At 33.4% G+C, this 26,895-nt stretch overlaps 3 protein-coding genes across 4 annotated transcripts in view; 2 read left to right on the forward strand and 1 right to left on the reverse strand.

Annotated features, from left to right (window-relative positions):
* LOC117128145 overlaps positions 1-26,895 on the forward strand; it is a 734,122-nt gene that overhangs the window by 487,379 nt on the left and 219,848 nt on the right. The window lies entirely within an intron of this gene.
* On the reverse strand, positions 513-26,275 carry LOC103839996 (transcription factor MYB93). Of its 2 annotated transcripts, XM_033279899.1 has the most exons (4): positions 11,778-26,275; positions 11,531-11,660; positions 10,465-10,895; positions 513-10,272 (listed from the first exon to the last, which is right to left on the reverse strand). In XM_033279899.1, the coding sequence occupies exons 1-4, from the start codon at positions 11,908-11,910 to the stop codon at positions 10,064-10,066; spliced, it is 903 nt and encodes a 300-aa protein (XP_033135790.1). In that variant the 5' UTR covers positions 11,911-26,275; the 3' UTR covers positions 513-10,063. The 2 variants fall into 2 exon arrangements, with proteins under 2 accessions (XP_033135790.1, XP_009114725.1); XM_009116477.3 differs by having other exon boundaries at positions 513-10,895; positions 11,778-26,224.
* LOC108869803 lies at positions 3,066-4,238 on the forward strand. The gene is made up of 5 exons (XM_033278426.1): positions 3,066-3,224; positions 3,399-3,666; positions 3,747-3,843; positions 3,929-4,053; positions 4,123-4,238. Exons 1-5 carry the CDS (start codon positions 3,066-3,068, stop codon positions 4,236-4,238), a joined length of 765 nt encoding a protein of 254 aa, XP_033134317.1.

The raw sequence follows: 26,895 nt of genomic DNA on the forward strand, positions 1-26,895 counted from the left end.
TCATGTTGACATTACATGTCTTTTCTTCCTGAAGCAAAAATACAAGATGTCAAAACTCTTATTAAAATGTCACTTATTCAAAAATCAAACATGACTTTGTTAAATACCTAGACCATCATAGTTTTGACACAATCATAACACATTCTTCATCACATTGTTTGTTATACAATCATACTCTGACATTCAAATACATCAAAACGTTACATCACATATACATATTATTGAAACAATTACATATTATTCAAACCATAAGATTGGTTGATAATTAAAAATTTAAAATTAAAACTTTAACAATATGTTAACAAAAGACAAATATATTGTGAATATGCTAAGTAGATTTATTCTAATTTTTTTTTGTTAATAATATACTAGAGATACGATTATCAAAACAAGAAACATAATATAATTATAGTCTACAAGTTTATTTATTACGACATTAATACATCATTTTCGTTATTTCTATCAACCAAAATATCAAAACAATTATACTTATATTTTTACCAAGATTTTCGGTAAACAATAGATTTAACTCATTTTATAATTTTTATATGATAATTTGAGGTTTAAAAGGATGTACAAATTAAAATATCTAATAATTTGGATAATTTTTAAATTCAGGTACCCATTTGATTCTCAGTTCGGTGTTAAAATTTCGGTCTTGGATATATATATGATCTACTTAGTTATTTATAATATTCAGTTTTATTTTACTTTTCTTTTTTTCTTATGATCCATGTTGCGATTTCGGATAAATCTGCCCAAACCTATACACAAACTTATATAGAAATTTAATTAAAAGAAATTATTTAATTTCAAAAACAAATCCGCGCTTTTCAAGCGTGGGTCAAAATCTAGTTACTAGGTTAAAATCCATGCTTTACGCGGAGTAAACATTCAAAAAACAAATCTTATCAATGTACACTATTATTTATTTTCTATTTGTACATATTATAAAATTATAAATAATAAATACATCCCCTATATTAAAAGAGAAGTCACTTGTGACTTCTCATGATGTGGCAATCATACAAACACTCTCAAGGAAATCCTTTTAATTTCATTGGTCGATTGTTTTTAGTTTTTTTTTAACATCAGCGAACTTTTTGTTTTAGCCGCCGGAGATTTCTTATCACACGATTTTCTCTTGCTTCGATCTATTTTTTCTGCGACACCTAAAGCCGCCGAAGATTTGCAAGAACAAACTCGCTTCGTACATCTTCGATATCTCTGATTCAGCAATCATCGAGCTGCCTCAACGCCACGTCCCTCCCTCGCCCTTCTGTAGACACTCGCGCTGTTTTGATTTGCTATGACGATTTGGAGGTAGACAAAAATTCGCTGGAGTTCACGTAATCCGCGTGGAAGTCGAACCGTGATCGTTTAATAGGGGTATGTTTGTGCGATTGCACGGTTTTGATCTCAGATCGTTTAATTGGATTTGGGGATTAGGGTTTTTGGGTTTAATTGAATTTGGGGGATTATAATCAATTTCGTTTTAACTCATTTCCGTTTATATGACTTATTTCATTTCACCACTCGGGAGTGTAGATATGAATCTCTGCTCGGTTGCTTAGCGTCATTGCTGCTTCTAATCCAACAGTGGCTTTGTATATACATATTTTTTGATAATATATTTTTTGTACATTCTTCTCAGTGGAGTGCCTCCATTTTGGTTAAAGACTAAGTCAAAGATTTTTGATGCTGTCAGGGCCACAGATTTGAGGTTTTCTGCTGAGCCGTGGTTGATCCTTGGGATGCTTCTCAATCACACGATTTGATCCGTAGGATGCTTTGTGTTGATCCTTCCCAGATGCTAACGGCTGATGGTGTTTTAGGTACGTCTTTGAAATCCATTATAAAAGGCTTGGTTTGAAAGTTCTTTATTTTAAAATGATGATTTGTCTTGCAGCTCACTCTTAGATGGAGCAGTTATCTGAGCCAGGACAAGGACAATATGATCAAGATGGGGTTGGATGTGAAGGGTTGGAGAGTGGTGGATGTTCTTTCTCCACAGAGTCAAAGTTAATAGGGAGCAAGACTATAGCTTAAGCATGGGGCAGTTAGAGGAATCGATTGATAACGATTGTAGATCATAATTCTCCTTTTTCTTACCTGCGGAAAACATCAAGAAGTATGAAGACAGGCTAACTGAGGGCGATGCTTCGGATGACAACACTCCCATCTATGCCAAGCTTTATCTTCTTTTGTCCAAGCCCAGCGATGACACAGAACAACAACACTCATGAAACAGATGAGAAACTTGGAGGTACTTCCTCCTCTTTCTTTCTTCCTGGATTGCTATTTATAGTTTATTTACCTTCTATAAATGGCAAAGCCATGAGCTCAAACCTGGGAACTAAACTTTAGTAGAAGTTGATTTCTGTTCTGCTGATTTTAGTGGATCACTTTGTTGGGATCATTAGTTAATTCGCGGACATGACTACGACTTAGGTATGGGCCTATATTACTTGAAAAAATATAAACGGTCCTAGATTTACCTTAATGTAGGTACGGGCCTAAATTAGACAAACAAATTTAGGTAGAGGCCTAAATTTTTTTGAAGGTGCGGGCCTATATTACTTGCGCAAGTTGCTCATCTTACCTAATTTAGGATTACTTGCACAAGTTTATTAATTAATCAATGATAGTTTAAATGTAAATTACCTTAATGTTCCTAATTTGTTCAACTTACCTAATTTAGGATTACTTGCGCAAGTTTATTTTGAATCACAATTTAATGTCGCAACTTGATATCATATTTATTACATTGTTTAAATGCAAATTTGTTAATTCGTTTTTAATAACTTACCTTATTCTGAATATGAATTACTTGTGCAAGTTGATTTCATAATTATTGCAAGTCATTTTTTGACAATATATAACTTTAATATCTTTCTTTAAACTGTTTCATTATTTATTATGTAAAATATTTCATAAACGTCATTTATTATTAAAAAAATATCCCCCTAATAACACAAAAAAGGAAGGTAGAGTATATATAAAGGATACCTTTAAGAGATGTCAATACAAACGTATTTCTCTTACTCAATGTTTTTAATAATACAATGGCAATGGTTCTAGCCCCCAAAAGCAGAGTTTCTTATGTTAGAGAATTAAAACCGCGTAGAGATACATGTCGTATTGAAGTTAGGATTCTTCGCTTGTGGAGAAATTATAACAAAGAATCCGGAAACACCATCGAAATGGTTTTCGTTGATATAGAAGTAAGTAATATAGTTACTAAATTTTTTGCAACTCAGAATTGTCTCTTATTTTATTTTTACTTTACAATGTACTCAAATTTACAATTAATTCATATTTCTACTTCCTTATTCTGTTATCACGTCACTCTTATCATTTAGTTGTCTAACTCATATAACTTTTATATGTTCAATCAGGTGACAAGAATTCATGCTTCAGTTGGTGAACAGCTCATCAAGAAGTATGAAGACAGGCTAACTGAGGGTGATGCGGTGGTCGTCCATTTATTCAAAGTGTACGATGCTTTTGGTGATTATCGGACAACCACACATCCGTACAAAATTGGCTTTTTTCAGACAACTTTTGTTGGAAAAGCTGATGATTTTCCAAGTGAAGTTCCCGAGAAGTATTTGGCGGATTACAATGATATTCTTGGTGGAAAGCTTGATAACAGCTGTTTGGTTGGTGAGTCAAAAATGATTTTAAGTTTAATATTCCTTCGGTTTTCTTATATTTGTGTATGATTATTTTTTTTGGTTATGTAGATGTTATTGGCCAAATAGTTAACTTTGAGTCTCTTGAAAACAGAATGATAAAAGGAAAAGATAACATGAGGCTCTTGATTGAGTTACGTGACCAGAAGTAAGCTTAATTTCTTTATCTTTTTCTTTTATTTGCTAGCTAAACATCTATATTCTGTTTTCTCACTTAAGTTTATATTTTACAGTAATGTGAAGATGATGTGTACTCTGTGGGGTCGTTATGCTAAACAAGTATATGATTACAGTATGAGTAACATGTCCACAATGATTATTTGTGTTATCAGGTTATGGTCTGTTAAAGAGTGGAAAGGTATATAAAAGTACTTACTTTGTAAAATGTTTAATTGCACAACATGTTACTAAAATCTAAATATTGTAGGTGCTTACTCCATATCTAGCGGGTATAATTCAACCCATATTTTGCTCAACCCAACACTGGATTTGATTGACCAGTTCAAAGCAAGGTACTCCTCCAGTTTGAAATCTCTGGTTTGAAATCTTCACCCAGTCCAGCAAGGATTTTGTTCAGTGAGATCCTCCTGATCCATTGGTGCACCAAGTGACGCTAGTTCATCAGATTTGGCTTTGATGATGCGGAGATACTCACTGATGGATTTTGTGCTTTTGGAGCATGTGCAGATTTGGATCCTTAGTTGTCGGAGATGTCTTCTTGTAGGGTTGCCGAATGTTGTTGCTAGGAGATCCCAAACTTCTTTGGACGTGGTTGCACTCGAGACTACAGATTGAACATTGAGAGAGATTGCGCCAATGAGGGCTGAGTACAGAAGACGATCCTGACGTCGCCAAGGTGCATATGCAGGATTAGGAACAGAGACACCATCATTCATGATCGTTAATGGTGGAATGTTATCAGTGGAGTCGATGAACTGGTGGAGTTCATGCCCTTCAAGCAGAGCCCGAACTTGTCGCCCCCACATTAGGTAGTTCTCGTTTGTGAGCATAGTAATGATTGACATGTTCACAGAAAGTAAAGTACTCTGTGGGTTCTGAGCATTGAACACAAAGGTTCTTTCAGCTGTGGATTCGAATTCCATTGAGATGAAAAAAAAAAGAAAAACAGAGTTTGAGAGAGGATGAATACAAAGAAAGAAGAGGCGGCGTTAAAAAAAATGGTGTTAACCTAAAGAGGCTCTTGATACCATATTGAATATGTGGAATTAAATCATTTGTATTACTCATACGCTCAGAGTATATACAGAGTAAGGGATGTACAGAGATGGTAAGACAATATACAAAAGTTATGAGAGCATAATTACAGGAATGTATTTCTATATCTTATCAAATATTGACCAATTTTAAACAAAAAAACTAAATAACTAAAATGCTAAAACCATCAAAACACCTATGAGAAAGATGTTGCAAGTTTAATCCATTTACCAAATCAGATTGTATTTAAAAAAATTTGATCATTAAACAGAGGGTAAGAAACCAAATCAGAACTTCCGATGGGATAAGTTTTAAGATTCAGACCTGCAATAGCGAGGGATCCAAGCTTTGTGGTAGGCCACTGATGTCGGAGTTGTCAAGATTGGTGTCTTCTTGGAAGAATGCTTTTTTGAGCTTTTTATAAGTTACACTCCAGCCCATGTTTCTCTAAGACTAAATCTCTTCTCCTGAAATCTTTTTCGCATTCATCTTCAAGTGAAACACATATCATCGATTTTCTCATGAAAACCATCTAAAAATCAAAAGATTGTAAAGCTATCTCTTTATCCATGGATAGCCTGAAAAAACCATGATTAAGTTCCATAATCTTAGTAAACTATGAATTTCATGGTTTTTATGGCTTATGCAAGACTTGTTGAGCACTTAGTCTTTGTTTGGGTTTCTTTCGAGCATTTTTTCTTTTACCATTTTTGATCTTCGTGGCAAAGATATGATGACAAATCAAAGCTAATTCTAAACTCATGGAATATATCTTCTTCCGTTTCTGTTTAGATTAGTAACTAACACACGTGAATTACAGCTAGGCTACAATATTCTTCTTTTTCTTCTTCAGCTCTATTTAGAGCTTCATCTACATGGAACCTGTAAACACAAACCACCATCATCCAAAACTGTGAATCCCCACTCTTCAAAAGCCCCTTCGTCTAAATAATCTAAACTTGTGCCTGCTGTTTATGATGAAAAATAATGCGTCTCTCTTTGATCACATCAGTTTCTGAAATTAGTCGAAATCATACAAAAAAAGCTGACTCACTCAATTTCTTTGACACAGATCACATAATTATACATAGACAGTTTGGAAAAAGAGAGAGACTTATACTTCTCTAAACTAAGAGTAAAAGATGTGGTGGTTCTCTCTCAAAATCCAGACACATAAAACTTATCCGTAAAAACTCCATTAAAATGTCTTGCAATGTTTATTAAATGTGTCACTGTTTTCTAACTGTTCCATAAAAAAATACTCAGTGCAGCAGATGGGGAAGACATTGGTGCAGCAGCAGAAAAAACATATACACATAAGAGGAAACTTATACTGAATCTCATCAAAGCTTACGAAATTAGAAACACGTAAATATGCGATCGGCTTGTGAGGCGGCTGGTGACTATCTTGTGTTTATGATTTTAAATCATGTGTCCATCTCCAAATACTCTACTTTGAAAGCGGACGAGAGGGAAACAAATCTTTGTGTGTGGAGGTTACGAATGAACTGGGCAACCTGATCATCAAAGATACGATCCATCGTCATCATTGTCGGATGAAGTGACATCTGATATGTCCTAGATTCGGACATGATCACTCAACGGAACTTTGGATATGAACTCGCCAAAGATGAGAGAACTGGGTGGTTTGAAAGGCGACACAAAAGGTTGCGGAAAGACCTTCTGATACTACCTGCTTCGGTTGTGGTTTGGAATGTTACGTCAAGACCAACAAGGGAAGATTTGTTTACTTGTAGAATCACTCGATAAGAAACAAGACTGTTCTAAGCGAAGAACAAAGAAATAAACTCATAAACTTTGAAAGAAAATCGATTGATCGATTATGAGAAAAAGTTTACATATTTATACTACTTGTGGTCAAGGCAAGACATAAATAAAAACACTTAGGAAATAATAATGTTGACTGCTGAGAATGTTGAAAGTCAAATAAACTCTTCAGATAAGATCTGGTCAAGGTGACCCTTCGGCTGATGTCTAGATTCATCCGGCTAAGTTGGTTCTGTCGCTGTAAGGAGCTGGACGAACGCGGGATGGTCTGGACAGTCCGCCGGGTGATCGAGTAGTGCACTGATGCGGCCTAAGTCTTCAGATAGCTTTATGATTCGTGCCTTAGAGAAATTTGAGTGATAGAAATCCATCAGTGCATCGGACATGAGAGACATTCTGTCGGTTCGGTCTTCAAGACACTTGGTACGCACCAAACGGCCCAAGAGAGAGAAGTCGTGACCGTTTTGGGAAACCTCACGACCCAAGTCAAGTCTGGCTCGGCTGTTGGCTTTAACTTGTCGAGATGGTTGGGAAGGACGAGCTCTGGTACGGTTAGGTCGGACATCTGGTCGTGGATCTAGCCGAAGCTCCATTCCGGATGTAAGCAGGTCGAGACGGTACACGGCTCGGACGTCCTGATCGGAACGGTCGGATAGACTAACCTCGGATGAGTCGTTCTGAACGGTCTGACCATCAGTCTGGTCTGGTTCCATGTACTGATCCATGGAATGAGGCGCATCAACATCTATCGTCCACTGATTGCTGGGAAACAAAGAACAAAGAATTGATTGATTTATAGAATGCATGGAGAGACGAATAGATTTATACGAGAGCTTCCGCTGGTTATCTTGTAAGATGAAGAGCTCGATTCAATGCTACAGAGTGGACAAGTGGGATAAATCATGTAAATGCACAAATTTAAGGAGTATATAAATGAAAACCAAAGCCTTGTAGATAGTTCTTCAGCAGAGGAATCACCTGAAGAGATGGGAAGCCACGGCTGAGCTCTATTTTTCATATTCTTAAAAATGATGAAGCTCTATAGACACTGGTGCGGGAACCAAAATTCACACCGTCGATTTCTGTTAAATTAGGAAAGTCAAGCAAACCTAACTTTCCCAGAAGTCCTGAATTTCTGCTAAGCCAAATGTCAAGTAATCAGACCAAGCAAACATACAAACATAATAACTTGAATAAATCGAAAAAGAGCAAAGAAATGTCTTATTCCGAATTTGCGTATAAGTATTATGACAGGTAAGCCTCGGCCGTAAGAGCTGTCGGCGAGTTCCTAGTTCTAACCACCTAAGACTTGAAAACCTAGTTGAGTTGCAGTTTGATAACAAAAATGGAAAATTTCCTATTGCTCTAAGTTTGCTCTGGATGTAAAAAGTTCTCTCCCTTGCGCATCTCGCCTTAGAATCCTTTATATACTCCTCTTGGGTTGGTTTATGCTTATCCTTTTTTCCCCAAGGTCAAGTTTATCCCTTCGCGAAAATATTATTTTTTCTCGATCTTCATCATTATCCTTCGAAACTTTGACATTTTTCTCGAAACTCGATAAATCAAACTTAACATTTATCATTTCCTGCAAACTAAAATTGACCATCATAATATCCTTGGGCTTACGCTCATTGAATTCGTAAGTGGGCTTCTGGCCATGTTTTAGGCCTTTTCGGACCGTTTTACGACTTAAGCGTTTTTATGATTTCGTCGAGAAATCACCTTTGGTATGACGTCACTTTTTTGAATAGCTCGAATTAATCTTGTAGTCAGACAACGGTAACTCCAATCGCGATGAAACGAGAGACAGTGTGACCGAAGCTCGAAGACGAGACGAGAGTGTGAGATGTTTGCTAGGTGCGACTGGACGGTCCGACTCGCCATATGGCGAGCTGGACGGACACGTCAAGATCGAGTTTTGGCTATCTTCGGGTGATTTGTATGGTTGGGAGAATTATAGTTGGCCTTCTTTCCATTTCATTATTTTTTCCCGGAAGTCGTCCTTCGATAACACCTTTTCAGATTTATACAAAGCTCTAAACATGGTTTTTTGATTTCTCTTTTTAGAGGAAATATTTCTCAGAAACTTTTCGGCGTTGATTTCTCCGTGACCAATTTTGACCCCAACAACTGGGGCTCTGAATAAAACGACTGCAAAAAGCTCAAAGAGAAGACATTTTTGTTATAAATTGAACAAAAAATTGGGTCTGCAGAACTTTTTCTAACGATAAAAAAAAAGTGGAAGATGTGCAAGGTGTCACAAAAAATCCCTATGCAATTGATGATGTGGCTACATACGGAGGGAGAGAAACTTCATTTATTATTATAGATAGCTAGATATATATTGATTTGACTAGTAATAGATAAGATAGTATTGTTTTACGACAAAAAAGCATTATATTACTCATACTTGAGATGTTCTAAATAAGCATACCAAAATAGAATACCAACAAAACAAATATTCCTGTAAAATGATCTTGTTGTCTTAACTAAATGATCTGCAGTACCATTATGTCCCCTAGGGATTATATGTGATCTTGAAATCTTTGAGCATGTTCTTGAGATCTTTAATATCTTTCATCTCCGTTGAAAAGCTTGGCCATGAGTCAGGGATTGCTATTACCTCTTTGCAATCCGTACCAAAGCGTTGACACGTTGAATGATGCAACATGCTCTCCATAGTCCATCAAATTGCTTCTAATTTTGTATGAAATGAAGATTTTCTTTGTCTTATATTTTTTGTACCCAAGAGCTGTGTCCGTCCATCACCATCAATCCATGTTCATCAACATCCATTGTACAAAGATGTACAAGTCCCAGAACCATCTACCAAGCAAAGACTCTACAACCGTAAGACTTGAGGCGGTATCACATCTGTTGTTAAAGCATTAGTCAAGAACCATGGTTGACATTCTCCTTCAGTATATCTTATCAATTTTAGTGGATCTCTATCGATTCCTAGCTTATTATTCCTCGATTTTGAGAGATACCAAATGAAAGTAAAATGTTTCACTCGCATGATGTATATATGACAAATCGGTTATAAAAAGTAAAAATGCTTTTTAGCATCAAATAATGTATATGTAGAAAAACTATAACACATTGAAAACTGTGTACAAACATTCTATCTAACATATATTTCATGTCGTGTATAAACGCACAAAAAAAACACAAATGTCAAGTCTAATTACATAAAAATTAAAACAGAAAGGAATGTATAATCGAACGACACCTTACAAGACTAAAACGACGAACACAACAAACGAATATATTTTTCTAAGAAGAAACTCAGCTTGATCAAACGTAATCCAACTAGACGTGCGTATATAATAACAGAATTTATAAGAACAATATGCCAAAACTAATTAAGAAATATCGTTGATAAGGCTTTCGTCGAAGCAAAAGTCAGGCCAATAAAGTGACGCACCTTCCCCAGCGCCATAGCTTGAGCTGCTGCTCGCATCCGTTGGATTGTTGTAAGGAAGAGAAGACATAGCATTTTTAGGGCTGTTGTCTATAAGAGAAGGCAGAATCCATGAAGATGGATCATCATGATCTTGATCTTGATCTTGATCTATTGGATGTTTGACTAAAGTGTCTATAAAGTGATCTTCACTATTCAAAGATGTTTGTAGATTGAAAGGGACATGATCAAGAAGTGGGTCACCTTGGGATGGTTGTTCAATAGGACTATTGTTTAAATGATATTGTTGTTGTTGGAGTAGTTGGGTGGTTGAATCAATGATGGACCCGATTGGAAATAAACCTTGATTTTGATCTTCAGCCTCAAGTTCAAGAGCGGGATTGAATTTCGAGTTGTGTTCTTTATTCCATGAGACCATAGAGTTTAAGAGATTCATGGCATGGTTTTGATCGATATCGAGAATACTACTGGGGCTATTGTTGTTGTTGTTGGATAATGAAGCCGAAGAATTAAGCATACCATTGAGATATTGTAGCTTGGCTAGTTGAGCTGCCTCAGCTTGAATGGATGAGAACTGTGATGTTTGTTCAATGAGGTCTTTTAGGTTTGCTAAGGCTATGAGCTGAGGTAAGCTTGCGAAAAGGTCGGTTCTTGGTTGATGGGTCACAGGATCGATGCCCATTTGGATCAGTTTCTTCTTTAGATGTGTGTTCCAAAAGTTCTTGATCTCATTATCAGTACGTCCTTGCAAATGTGTTGCAATAGCAGACCATCTATATATACATAAAAATAATTAAGTATATGAATTTTTAATACATTTATAGTTTAGGGAAATCATTTCAAATAGCTCATTTTTAAGTTTTTGTCAAAAAAAAAACCTTGAAAGAGAAAAATAATCAAAAGTAGTTTCATTAAATTGGTAAAAGACTTTTATACTTCTTGCTTTATAGATATAGAAATAAAAATAAAAAAATAAAAAAATTATAGTTTCGAATTATATGTTTTCAATTTCGAAATTTTATAAAAAATTCTGAAAGTTCTTCAATTTTTTTCTTTTTCAATTTATTTTTTAAATTTGAAAATATTTTTTGAAACTATTTTAAAAATTTTTAATTTTAAAATTTTTTAAACTCCACGCATTTCCACCCTTTAACGGTAAACTATAAGTATAGATTAATTAACCCTAAATGTCTGAGTGTATATTTACACTTTAATGAAATTTTTTTTGATCATTTTCCTCAGAAGTATTTTTGTGAAAATAAAATAAAAATTATTATCTAATTTTTCAAGAGTTTATGATAATGCTATATTTGTGTTTTCCATCGATGTCACATACATATCGTAGATAAAGAATTCCTTCAAAGTTTTATAACCAAAAAGTACTAAATATGTTGAAAATACTACTTACTTATTCCCGAGAATAGAATGGAGATGGAGGATTGTTTGCTCTTCTTCTGCGGAAAACTTTCCTCTTTTGATATCAGGTCTCAAGTAATTTGTCCACCTTAGTCTACAACTCTTTCCACATCGGTTTAAATCTGAAAAGAGAAAGATAAGGGTTTCAAAACCATCGAAATATTTATACATACAAATTTAAATAAACGAGCTTTTATAGACCGATGAGGTGAATTAAGAGAATAGGAAAAGGAAGAGACCTGCGAGCTTTGGAAGGGCTCTCCAGCTTCCATGGCCATGTTTATGAATGTAATCAATAAGCTTTTGATCTTCTTCAGGAGTCCATGGCCCTTTCTTTAGACCATTCTCATCGCAACAAGGCGATCTCCCCATCGTGTCTCTCTGATTATATTGTCTTATCTCTCTTGCACGACTACCAAGCCTGAGGTTAGGACTTGGTATTTATATACAATTTCGTGGAAGATTGATGATAAATTTAAATATATTATTTCTTCGTCCATAACACTTGATTTTCTTTAATGTATTTTTGTTTGACAAATGTTTTTTTTTTGGTATTTATATTAACCATTTTCTCAGACAAAATCTAAGTCGCTGTTTCTTTATAATGCGGAAAATTCTACTCCTAGTAGAGACGAAGTCAATACGTACACTATGAACTGATGTAGTTTCATGCATTCTGAAGAAAAGAAAAATGTTGTGGATTATATCTATGGGAAATTTGTTGATAACAGGCATATAATCAAATCATTACTCATCAGAATAGTAGAAGAATAAAATAGCTTCACTAGTTTTTCAAAATAAATGTATTATATAAACATTCCAAATCGTTCATTCCAAAAACGACATTCCAAAACCTTACCGAGATTTATGTGTGGTGATATGGGGCAGAATATCCGTGAAGTGTCTACCTTGTGGTAATTCATTGTCGTCTCTGGGGTTTGGTAAAAATCATATCTTTTTTTTGTTTTTGTTTTGATCAAATGGTAAAATCATATATCTACATAAAATAATCTTCTTCGTAATTAGATGGATTAGATAAGCTATATATATTTCGTGTAGGAATGTCAATCAATACATATTTAGTCAGCCCTCATATGTGAATTAATTTCAATCTATCTTGTACAAATATGACTTAACTAGTATGCATATTATATTATATATATAGTTTATAGTTGTTCACTATATATATAACATATGTGCAGTGTATATGGGTATCGACGAAGATGTTGCGGAAGAATTTAGGTACTCGCTTTACTATCTTATCATTCGACCAACAATACATGACGGTATATTGGTGTGGTCTAGACTATAATCTCTAGTGGATAAATTTATTTCAATATTAGAGATTGAGTTTCATCATTTACGAAAAATGTAGTGGGTTTTTTTTGCTTTCGTATACGATTTAAATTGTAAGAATGCACCGATTTTTATATAATAAAAACTAGACTTGATTTGTTCCTGTTTTTAAATAATACTGTACAAATAATTACATTCATTTGCTTTTGCTTACCCAGTCCAAAAGCATTCATAAGAGAAAACAAGGAGAGCGTGGAAAGAACAAGGTGGATGCGAACAAGGTTAATTATACTTTTGCTTCCTGAATATACTCACTCTGATCAGAATTAGGAAAACTAATCAACTCGTTGCTGAAGTAATTTAGCATAAAGCGACGAAGACATAAAAACGTTGCAAGATTCGTGGGACTTTTAAAATTACGTTCAAACTCATATTTGTTTCTCGGCATGAGCCATTATTTCGGGAATTAAAGTTACAATTGTTCATGGGAGTTTGTTGGTTTCTATATAGACGAAAATTAAATATTCCCAATTTAACAAACGAAATTATGTATTTAGGAACTATTAAACCGAGTTGGTAATGGTAAAAACAAGTTGAACTTATTAAGTAGTTTAGTAATAATTATATTTAACAAAAAGTCCAGTAATAATAGTAGGTTTGGTCAACAAAGATTTGAAAGCCAAATTAAAACAAAGAATTGCCTGGTTGGACTAAAGGAAGCTTTCCTATGCACGCAAGGCGACGATTATTGTTTTGTCCCCTAATGCATGGCTTCTTCTATCTGCATCTTATCTACGTACTAACCATGTATATACACTACTCGAATTTCGTATTTGGTACGTGGCTTCAACTTCAAGATGAATATCTCTGTTCACACTATTATTATTCTTATTATTGGAAATGAATAAGATAAACCCATGTTGGCCTATCAAGAGAAGCACAAACTAAAGCTTTTCAAATGAACTTGGACTGTCTAGTGCAGAATACAAAGATAATTTCTCGTCCATAACCTTGCGATTTTTTTAATTTTTGGTGGCTGTTCATTTTTAAGACTATAAGAAAAATACATCGGTTTCCAAGATGTATTTTTTTGTCTAATTCCAAGATGTATTTGCATATGATTTTTACTTTTGAAATTAATAAAATAATTCTGGATTTTCTTATGTCTATATTTTATACTCTTTTTATTTTGATATATTTATTTGGTTAAAATGTGTATATTATATATTTTTGTTTTATATTCAAAACGACATCTTTTGTTTTATACTCTTATCAAGAAAAAGTATTTGGTATATGACACTTAATTAAATAAAAACATTCAATGATATCATATTTTAAATTTTTATTTTTAAATTTTAATTAAATAATATAAACTAATTAACTTTTTCATTGAATTTTGAAAACAATGTATATTGTGTAAAAAAAAACACACCGAAAACATTTTATATATTAAAAAGATGAAGTTAATTTTTTCAAAAAAATTGTAGGCATTTTATTCCAAAAAAAAATATATAAATAGAATTTTTCAAGAAAAAACTGATAAAGTGCGTTTTCAATTGAATGCCCGGTTGTCGACAGATATAGAGTTACAACTAATTGTAGCGTGGGAAAGATTCAACTTATGGGGACGAGGAACTTAAGACAGCGAGAAGCTGCTTTGCCTACAGAATTAGAAGCACTACGATGGGCTATGGAAAGCATGCTCCAACATTTAACATATCAGATTTTTTGGACGGATTGAAAGGACATGATTGAATGATAAAGGATCCTCATGCGTGGTCGAACTTCGCAACAGAATTGGAAGTGATAAAGACTTTCCAGCTGTATTTTCTGAACTTCAAGATCTCTTACAATCCAAGACCGCATAATAAAATTTATGATTCTTTAATTAGAACTACGAGATTTTTTTATAGAGAACTTTGTTTTATTGATTGTTCCATTCCAGTCTGGTTACCCAGAGTACCTCAAGTTTGATTAATAAAATAATCGTTCGTTGTAAAAAAAATTGAACCAAAAATGTGTGGTATGTATAAAAACCGGTTAGTATGGTCGATCATCCTAGCTAAAGCCGAGTGTTTATTTGAAGTCACACAAACCAGGGACAAAGCAGCCTAACACATACGTGATTTGATTTACATATTCCATGGCCGCATAGAATTTAAGATGTTTCCCTAATAGTACATTTCAGCTTTTATAATTGAAATGTTTGGTCAGAGTAAAGTTAGTGCAGCAAGCTCTCCAAACGTGTTCAACTTCCATTTATTACACATACATCAAATACTTAGTTACTGATTTGTTAATGAATATACTCAAAATTTGGATTAAAATCCAAACCATTGGAACCCATACTATAACATCCCTAATCAAAAGTCAAATTTCTCTTTGTTTTTAGCGGAAAGCCAACTAAATTTAAAATTCATTAGAGTTAAATCTATAATTTTCTCCTCCTTTACTATACATACAAATCTTTTTTTTCCCAATAAGATAAACTCTAGCAAAGCCCTACAAAGATTCTAACACCCGAGCTATCAGAACCCAATCCACCCAAACCCTAGTCAAGCCGCTGCTGGACTCCTAGCCGACCGAAGGTCGTCGACCGCTTATGTTCATCTCAGATGCTCGTCGACCGCCACCATCTGGCTCCAACGCTCACCGATTGCTTCGGTCCATCTCACTTCGTCGTGGCTGTGTCAGTAGTCTCATCACTTGGTTAATTATTCGTCGTTTTTGTATTCAGATATATTCGTCAGGTCTTCATCTCTTTCTGATCCAAATATCGTTATCTCCAATCTAGGCGAGGCAGTTCTGAAAGCTGATTCTCTTCTCTTAATTATGTATCTTGATTGGTGTTATATTACGATTGTTTTGCTTCCTTGAATATTGTTAGGTTTATAAATCCATGTAGTATGTCGCCTATGAACTCCCATAATTGTAATGTATTAAAACATATTGATTCTTGTTGATTGGATGGACTGAATCAAAATATTGACCGTGACAATGAACTGAAAGAATTTTTTTTCTTAGATTAATGGTATGAACCGAGATAACGAATGTTGTTGAGGATGGGACTATGCAATTTATGTGCACAGTAGATCAGCGTCCTCCGAGTGGCTGCGTGGTTGTATCCATTAGATCTGTCTTGTATAGGTGTGATTGTATCAATTGTGGTTAGAATGTGGCACTGATGGGTGTGTTAGGTTTACCAAGTGAACGCGTGGTTATATCCATTGTGTGTATGTATGGTAGTTGGTGTTTCTAGACTAATGATTATGTTATGGTGAAGTTGTTGTGAAAAGTTCTTTGCAGCTAACCAGTTCTTGTTATGCATTGAGTTTTATAGTGGCTCATGCGGATAGACTAGTCGGAGTTGTCTCACTGGGTAATATAATTACTCACCCCTCTTTTTTGCAGGTTTGTTCGAGGAATTATAGGAGTATAATTTTGGTGGTGCTGAACCTTTGAGAATTTTGAATCTGGAGGACGGGGTGATACAATTGGTATCAGAGCAGAGGTTAAACCTTCCCAGTACTATCCGGGTAGGTGGGTACTAGTTGATAGGATGTTTTATATTCAGTTTCCAAAAGCATTTGCAAAAGTTATATACATGAGATATTTTATGAAAATCTCAGAGTTAGGGCATCACCATGACAACTCCAAACGATCCTTTGTTCCTTTAGGTAGTAGATTATCTTATAACCATTCAATCTTTTATTTTGCAAAGTAGAGCTACATAAGTTACAGTTTAGATTTGTATGAATGTTCAAAAGAGGTTTCAGAATTCAGTGGTGTGCCAATATGGAAAGGATATATAACTGTTCAGAGGTAGATTCAGTGATAGTGATGCTCGCAGCGTGAGGTTGTGAACTCACCAGGAAACATGATGATATTGAAGTTGAGCTAATTTAAGGAGATATTAGAGACAAATTTGTTGACAAACACGAGACACTAATGGATTATGCCAGGAAACGTGTCCAGATTCCTCGACAGAAGGGGAAGAGAGTCTTTGGTGGAATAAGGACTAACATGGACTTTATTATGTTGATGTTGCAGGTAGAAGAGTCACAACTGGGAAGAGGGATGATGTGTTCTTAAAAGTGAAAGCTATGAGATCAGATCCCATTCCAGTACTATCTGAGTATAAAGACGTATTCAAACCATTGCAAAGACCTTTACAAAGTCGAGATAATGCTTTTTCGATAAGAAGGAACCTGGGCATGTGCTTGTATCAAAGGCACCATATCGGTTGGCACCCACAGAGATGGTTGAGTTCAAGAATGAGCTAAAAACTCATTGGAGAGATAATATTCATCCAGTCAAGTAGCTCACTTTAGAGGGGAACATGTAATGTGTAAAGGAGAAGGACGTGAGTTTTCAAATTCACATGGATTAGCAAGAAGTGGATTCTTGGGTCATGTGATATCTGAAACTTTCACCAAAAGGTTTGAGCAGCTGACTCAAATGCGAGTATTAGTACTATCTTGGTCTGGAATACCTTGGCATACACAAACGCAACTGAAACTTGTTGTAACATTGGAAGGTGCACGTGTGTGCCATTACTATGAGAGAGGACAACCATGGACTGAATGTTTTGGATCAAATAGACTTCTTACATGCTTCATTCAGAAACTGAGTGAGTGTTTCGGACGATGAAGATCTGAAGGATAAGATCTTGGAAAAATCTTACTAGTAACAATATTTCATACATCAGGACAACAAAAAGATGTGTAAAAATTTGTTAAGGAATTATCAAAGATCAGGATGAAGAAGGATGTTATTACATGGATTTCAATGTTTAAACATGTTAGTCGATAAAAGTGGGGGCAGTGAATCCATAGTGGATTACTGCAAGATTTATATGTACAAACATGAAAATAAGATATGATAACTATGTGATTTTTTGTTGGATTGCTAGAGACATGGTGATTAACACATGTGCACAAAGTTTAAACATGTTAGTCGATAAAACTGGAGCAATGAATCCATAGTGGATTACTGCAAGATTTACATGTGCAAACATGGAAATGAGATATGATAATAATGTGATTTTTTGTTGGATTGCTAGAGATATGGTGATTAACATATGTGGCATGTGTGTTGGGTTGTGTAAGTAAAGCATGTATCTACCACTAATTTTATCAGAGTATGACAACAACCACCACTCAAGCATAGAAATGTCCCTATACGGGTTTTTTGTGGGAGACCATGGTGGACCCCTCAGGTTGTATCAAAGTGAGAGGAGAGCTAGGATCTTGGCAATAAATAATTGACGAAATCGTTGAAAAAGAGGAACTGATTAATGAGAGGCCGAGTAAGTACATGACTGTCACATGGTTATGCTGACAAGTGCCAAGGATTTGAAATTTTCATATGAGATGCATGACATCTAAGGATGAGAAACTTTTTGAGTTAGTAATCTAGTTTGTAAGTTAACGCTAACATTGTGGTACATGGTTTTTTGTGATTTTGAGAGGATGAATGTGGTGGCATCGGTTGGAATGTCACAACAGATGTCTGATTTCACAATGTGTTATGTGTCGATTAGCGCAACTCTGTTAGAGGGACGAGTTGACTCTACAAAGCCCCAGTCAGATGTATGTTTCAACGTATCAGTCACATATAAGAATGCTGAGTTTTAGACTACAATGAAGACATAGATGGTCTTGGTTTGATGAGAAAAATATGAGATCCAAGAGAATGTTTGGATAATAGTAAGGATCAGCGAATCAAATTATTTACGAGAACCAGTGGATTGTTGCACTTTTCTTCTTGGCTTTGGATGGTATTGTTTGAAATTTAAGGAATTTTAAATTTGGAAAAATCATATCAACATGGAGAAGTTGTTACTATCCTAACTCAAGACCCATTTTCTCCTTGTTTTAAGGAAAAACTAACTAGGCTAAGAGCATGCAAAGTTTAAACATATGATTTTTTGATTATTCCCTATAAATATAAATTTTCAATTTTTTTCCCTATCAAACAAAATTTAGTGAATCCCTACACAAATCCCAAGCACCTAAGCCATCAAGAAACCAAGCTGCCTAAGCTAGTCGAGCTGCCACCGTATCATGTTGCTGACCACCGCCATCCGCCTTCGACGCTTGCTGACCATTCCAATATTTTCGCTCATTATAATGGCGGCGTCACAACCAATTTTCGTCTCTTAGTTTATTATTCGCCGTCTTTGTCTTCGTATTTGTATATATTCTTTAGATATGCATCTATTTTGGAACAAAATATTGTTCATCTCCAATCCAGGTGAGGCGGTTTTAAAAACTGGTTTTCGTCTCTTGATTCTTTATATTGTATGGTGTTGTATTATGATTTTTTGGCTTCCTTAAATGATGTTATGTTGATAGATCTATGTTGTATGGTGCACAAAAATGTCCATATTGTTAAGAAAATCAAAATGGACTAATTTGTGTTGATTTGATGGATTGAATAATGGTATTGATTATGATAATGACCAGAATGAACTAGATGATTGGTATGAACTGATCTAATAAATGTTGTTGAGGATCAGATTATGAGTTGTCTGTGTGCGGTAGATTAGAATCCGCAGAGTGGAGAGATAAATGTATCCACTGTTAGGTCTGCCGAATAGAGGTAAAATTGAAAATTATGTAATAGTGAAATTGTTTTGTACTTTTTTTTTTTTAACTGAAGTTGTTTTGTATTGTTGTCTACAGCTACTGTTTTTTATTCATCAAACAACTATTTTATTATTTAAACATAAGATGGTGTACAAGTAGTATTTACTAATTTTACGTTTATTCATATATTAATTTATCAAGAAAAGGCTACACAAAACTGTTTCACTGGGTAATATAATTATTCACCACTCACTTTTACGGGTTTGTTTGAAGAGTTGTAAAAAGATAAATTATGGTGCCAAACTTTTGAAAAATTGTGAATCTCGGGAACAGGGAGTTACATGCGTACACTCCAAAAATTGACAATTCAACCATTGGAGCACCATTAATTGGTTAGACAATATGCAAGAATAACAAAAGAATTTACATGCATTTCATATTAAGTTGAATTTCAGTTTAGTTTGGTTGTTTACTACTATCATATGTAACAAACAAATCTGAATAAAAGCTCTTTGGTACAGAAATGAACTATTTGACATGGATAACATATCAAACTAATCCTATTTCCAGAAAGATGAAAGAGAAAAAGACTCAGACGTATTAACCATGAATTTGACCCAAAAAGTAGAAGAAATATAAACCATGAATACAAAAAGCATATATAAACACTTTTCCACATTTGCGTAAATCTAAAAAATCGTAGGATTTTTTTTTGTAATTTTAGTTTTTAAGAAATTCATAACGTTAATTTGAAATTTATAATGATTTGATTTTACTAAATTTTTAGATGATTTTAGGTGAGTATTTGAATTTAGTGTGAGTTTTGTTAAATAATTCTAGAATCTCATCTAAAATCATGAGATTCGAATTTTTATTTTATAACTAAGAAACACCTCTCAAACACACTAAAAACATTTTGAAACATTCCTAAATCTTTAACTTAAATTTTGTACGATAACATTGGATTTCAGAGTGTTTTATGAAATGACAAGTTCAATAACACTGAATTTTAAAATGTTTTTCAAAATCTTCGTTTGAATAATAATGAATTTGTTATTTTAATACAAATCATCAGAAACTCTCGGTCGAATACAATCTCCTAGATTCAGTTACAAAATCTTCTTTGTTTTAGTTCAAAAGAACATTATCTTTGTCAGGTTAAATTAAAAGAAAAAATCGAAAAATAAAAGAAAATATATAATTCTCACGCGGTTGCTTAGGAAATTTACTCTCCAAAAATTTGTCCCGACGTCTGTTGTTTTGTCCGAAGTTTTCCTAATGTGCTTCATATGCTATGAATAATTTATGTTCTTCTAGTTGAAAATATTGATAAAGTAAAAGCTCGGTTATATCGTCTTACACAAGTCATTGTTTGTTTTTATTTTTATTAAATCATTCGTTGCTTTAAGTGAGATCATACATGTATTTTTATCCTTTTTCCTTTTCGTCTAATAAGATTTGCAGCTTATACATAGTTAGCTTTCCTTTGTTGCTTTGTTGTAGGGTTTCTTTCTTTCCTTTTCTCTGTAATAAGTTGCTAATGCAGCATCGTAAAAACTCAAAAAATGATATGAATTTTAATATTTGCACCAAAAAAAGATTTGCAACTCATGTAAACCTATTATACAAACTTATCTCCATACGTATGAGTAAGTGGACGACCATACTTCATATGTTTCATTTTAATTGTCGTTTTAAGTTTATTCACACAAATTAAGAAAATATTTAATTTTGCATATTTCTAAGAAAAAATACATCATTAGTTATATATCTAACCATATTTCAATTAATAGAAAAATAAATAAGAAAATATTGTTAATAAAATTTCATTGAAATTCTAAAGCGACACTTATTTTAAAACAATTTTTTTATTTTACAACGATAATTAAACTGAAACAGAAGAAAGAAGAAGTACTAGATAACAGTGAATGAAAAAACAAAGGACATAAAAGTTAGGGGAGGTCAATGGTAACCAAATTCTAGATGACTTATAAAATTTTAAGATTCCATGGTTATTGGTTTATGAATTTTAAAATCTTATTAAAATATATTGTTATAGGTTTGAGAATTTTTAAATTTCATTCAAATTCTTGTTATTCAAAAAGTTTAGGTTTCATTGATTTTGTAACTCTATTAAATTCTATGGTTATTGGAATGTAAATTCTCTATATTTTTGCTCATAAGTCTAGATTTGGAAAATATCATGTTTATTCACAAGATTTGAAAAATCCATGTAATAAAAACATACCCACATACAAACATCTTCCACTCATCTATTTTCATCTTTCATTCAGACATCAACGATGACACCGTATATCAATTTTGAGAATTATCTTTTACATTATGAAGTTGTTTTTCCTCGTCTATTTTCGTTAGTTTTTGAATGTGTTTCTTAATTATGTAATCTAAAAGGAAAAGATGATGGCAATGTTCTTGTTTTCTTTATTGTGAAATTGAAACATCCGAAAGTCGAAGATAAAAACATCATTTGAGATGGTCTACTCCTTAAGCAAAATATAAACTGTTTGGAAATTTGGGATTTTGACATTTATAGTGTGTTAATCAGTTGAGTTTTAAAAAAATAAAAATAAAATGTTCCTCATTGACATCAGTCCTAAAGCACCATCAGAAAGATATTGAGAAAATCTATTATTTGTCAATATATATATTTTATCAAAGAAAGGTAGCAATGTGTTATATATATGTTTTACATCAAACAATTTCGAAAAAGTTATAAATAACTTATATATTACCTTAGAAGGATTTTTTTTTCTTGAGAAAGATATCTATATATAAATATTTGATAGTCAATAACAATCAATAAAAATTATTTGATAAAGTTGATACAATATTTGTTAAATCTACATGGTTTTTAAAAATCTATCGACTTTTAAAATTGTCAAACTCCACATTAAAATTTTGGTCCCAATACGACAGGGTTTCTTGAACGGTGATTCTGTGTTGGGAAGGAACATTTATACACACTAAACGTAGTAAAAGAATATATATATATTAAAAATATTAAAAACTAAGTCGATCATTCGCTTATTGTTATTAAGGGAAAATGTAGTCATCACTTGGTATCCGTAAAGATTAAGAATGAAAAAAAATGAAATGGTTGATGGAGAAATCGTGCTTTTCAAGGGTCAGCTTAACAACTGAATTACTTGTACTATTAAGTCTTCAACTAAAACATAATGTATTTTCAAAATAAATTATTTTAAACTTTACATAATAATTAAGAAACGAGAAAGACTTTTTGGAGGACATGAAGCTGGCGAGAGGTTCCGCGACGACAACATTGTATGTCTATTCTTTTCCAAAGTCTTACTCAAAAGATTTTCCCCTTCTGGCTTTAAAATATCTCTTCTTCTTGGACTTACAACTCTTTATTAAGGAGAATTTACCAAAAATGATTCAAAACTTGATTTTGAATACAGAAGTGTACTCCAAATTCAATCAAATCTAAGAGTAACTCAAAAGTTCAGTAAAATTACAACAATCCCCTTATTAACAAACAAAAATTATATATTCAGTTTTACCATTATAACCTTTCGCTAGAGAAGACTTATTTGTAAGTCTTCTAGTTTAGTAGATTTTAAAAATAATTTTATAATTTTATAAAAAATATTTTGATGGGTAAAAAATTGAAATCATGTAATAATAAACATTTCTCAATGATGTAAATTTAGTTCATCTGAAATTGAATTATTTTCAACATAGATGAGTGAATGTATATTAGCTCATGAGTCACTGGTTTAGGGTTTGGTAACATATGTTATAATATTATATGTATCCTTAGGATTAGATTCTGAAATCTTACCTTCATTTTTTTCTTTTTCAAATTGACCCATATATGTTTAGTAACTATCTAATAACTTGATTTAAACACTTTCTAAGTTTTTTTTTTAAGTTTAAGAAAGTGTTTTTTGCATACTTAATTGATTTTAGGGTCTGGAAGACTCACAGAAGACTTAAAAATAAGTCTTCAGATACCATCCCGCCTAAATTTAGTAGAATTTATGGTTTCTGCCTAAATTTTTGAATAATTTAGGTTTTCTGCCTAAATCAAAGTCTTACAGGAGTCTTCCAGAAGTCTTCTAGAAGTCTTCCAGAGAAAGTCTTCTCATGGATTAGATCTTTAAAATAATTTAATTTTTTATAAAAAGTATTTTCATGGGTTAAAATTTGAAATCATGTAATAATAAACATTTTTCAATGTTGTAAATTTAGTTTATGTGAAATTGAATTATTTTCAACATAGATGAGTGAATGTAGATTGGTTCATGAGTCATTGGTTTAGGGTTTCGTAACATATGTTATAGTATTGTTAGTATCTTTAGCGTTAGATTTGAAATCTTATCTTCATTTGTTTTTCCTTTTTCAAATTGACCTACATATGTTTAGTAACTATCTAATAATTTGATTTAAACACTTTCTAAATTTTTTAAGTTTAAAAAGGTTTTTTTTTTGCATAGTTATTTGATTTTAGGGTTTAGAAGACTCACAGAAAACTTAAAAAGAAGTCTTTCGACACATCCCACCTAAATTTAAGTAAAATGTAGGGTTCCTACCTAAATTTTGGAATAATTTAGGTTTTCCGCCTAAATCAAAGTCTTCCATAAGTCTTTCATAAGTCTTACATAAGTCTTCCATGAGTCTTCCAGAAGTCTTCTGGGTCAAAAATATTTAACCTAATTTGAATTTTTGTCTCCATATATAAAGAAAATTTACACATTTTCTTTCTTCCTCTCAAATGACTGCAACAAAAATGTAATGTTTCACACCCTAGAACTCTCCAACCTCTCTATAATCTCTTTGAACATCAAAACACCAAACTGTATATCCATTTCTCACTTTTTCTTATGTCTTCTTACTAATTTATCTTCTTTTTACAGGTTTTTCATTACATGATTCTTATCTTTCACTCTTTCAAAGGTACATCTCTAAAAGTTTGATATGAATTTATGTGTGTGTTTATATATTAGATTCTAAAAAGCTATAGATTCAACATAGGTGACTGTTTTGTTTATTTTGTAAGCATAAAATTTTTATTTTTGAAGTTTTTCTCTGTTTTGAAGTCATTTGAATGTTTTTGAATTTGCAGGTTTTTCCAGATTTGAAAGACTTTGAAAGACTTCTCAGAAGACTCTTAGAAGACTTTCGGAAGACTTCTTAGAAAGTCTTCTAATTCATTTTATGCTAGAAGACTTCCCACAAAGTTTTCAGGAAGTCTTCCAAATTCTTCTGCCTAAAGTGGTATAAATTTTAGATATGTATTTTGTGTGTTTTATATAATAGATTCTAAAAAAATTATAAATCCAACCTAATGTGACTGTTTTGTTTATTATCTAAAAATTTATTTTTGAAGTCTTCTCTATTATGAAATCATTTGAATGCTTTTGAATAAGTAGATTTTTCAGATCTGAGACAGATTTTGGAAGACTTCTGGGATAATTCTTGGAAGACTCTCGGAAGACTTCTTGGGAAATCTTCTAATGTATTTTATGCTAGAAGACTTCCCACGAAGTTTTCAGAAAGTCTTCCAAAGTCTTCAGCCCAAAGTGGTACAAAGAGATGATGTGAAGTGGAGTCTAAGCTTATCTATGTTGAGGAATAATATCTAGCTATGTAATAATTTTGTTTATGGTCTTTTAATGATTTGTATGTGTAATATTTTAGTTGTGAATTATTTTGTAAACTTTAAGAGATGTTAATCAAAAGAATGGTAAATATGTTCATGTTTTGCCAAAAGTACTTGACTTCATTAAAGTTATTGATGCAACATAATAAAAAATATTTTGATAATTCTACCCACACATAACAAAACACAACAACACAAAAACTTGGTAAAATTAGCTAAAACTAAGAAAGAAGACTTCTCAAGAAACCTTAGTCAAATTCACAAAAGATCAAAATTGAATTTTAAGTGAAAGTTAAAATTTTAAATCTTATGGAAGTTAAAAATTGTATCTTATGAGGAAGACAACACAAACACAGAACATCAACTTAATAAAACAAAATCATCAGAGAAGACTTCATAAGCTATGAGGAAGACTTATAGAAGACTTTTCCGTTTAGCTATAAACATTATTAAATATCAATGTTTGTAACTTCATAATTATCACTAATTAAGTTATAAGTTCGACTTAGTAGTCTCAATATTGATTAATAAACATGAATTAGCAAGAAGATATTAAAAATTCATTTAAATTTTGGATAAATTTGAAGTTTAATAAAGATTTACGTAGAAGACTTTTTTTGAAGTCATCCACGGAAGACTTCTTTTGAAGTCATCCACGGAAGACTTCAAAAGAAGTCTACTCTGTGTAGACCTCAAAAGAAGTCTTCTATTTAGGTCATTTTTGCAATTGTAAATTTACGAATGAAGACTTCTTAAGAAGTCTACTATACAGAAAACATCTTCGGAAGTCTTTCTTTGTAAATATTGACTTACTTTTGAAATTAAATTTTTTTCGAAATTCACAGAGAAGACTTCTACGGATAAACAGGTTACTTTTGAATTTGACTGAAGTTAGTCAGAATTTTGATTTTTTGTAGAAATAGAAGTCCAGCTGGAGAATACTGTTAGGCTCAAAATCGGTCACGATGAAATCAATGTCTGAAAGTTCGTAAAAATCGGCATGAACGTTTTTACGAAAAGTAATCTTCGTAAAGAAATCTTTACGAAGAATCTCTCGGTAAAATCGTGTTCAAATCTCGATCGAATCAAATACCGGCTGTCCCAAAGGCAACAGACACGTATCTAAAACCAGCCACGGACGAGCTCGAGTATAGCAATCGGACCACGGACAAGCCAAGCACGATCGCTATGCAGCGACCAAGCATGCACACTGCTCGGTCGCTAAGTAGCGACCGAGGGTCCGTCCTGCTCGGTCACTAAGTAGCGACCGAGCTCGAGCCAAGCTCGGTCGCTACATCGCGACCGAGCGTCCGTCCTGCTCGGTCGCTACGTAGCGACCGAGTTCGAGCCAGGCTCGGTCGCTACGTAGCGACCGAGCGTCCGTCCCGCTCGGTCGCTACGTAGCGACCGAGCTCGAGCCAAGCTCGGTCGCTACGTAGTGACATAACTCTTCCGAATCGTCGATACGACACAAATCCATGCATTCTCGTCAACCCTTCGATGCTGTCTCCCGAAGACCGTAGCGAACCCATTTCATGTTTTCCGCCATTCGAAGTCATCAATCAAACTTTACGATAAAAACCGCAGAAAGTTTGTTTTTATCAAAAGAAGTCGTAATAAACGTTTCAAGTCGAAAGACGGCCCAAAGGGACCTAAGACATGACTCGAAGCCCACCTTACGATTTCTTAACCAGCAACCCGTAAACCGTCCCACGGTTTACGCTTGGTTCGTAAGGAAAGATAAATGTCAAGTTTCCGCGGATAAATACGAAATTTTGAAGATAATTACGAAGATCGGGAAAAATAGAATTTCTCCATTTTTAGGCT

Source organism: Brassica rapa, chromosome A09 (genome assembly GCF_000309985.2).
Source record: "Brassica rapa cultivar Chiifu-401-42 chromosome A09, CAAS_Brap_v3.01, whole genome shotgun sequence".
Classification (NCBI taxonomy): Eukaryota; Viridiplantae; Streptophyta; class Magnoliopsida; order Brassicales; family Brassicaceae; genus Brassica; species Brassica rapa.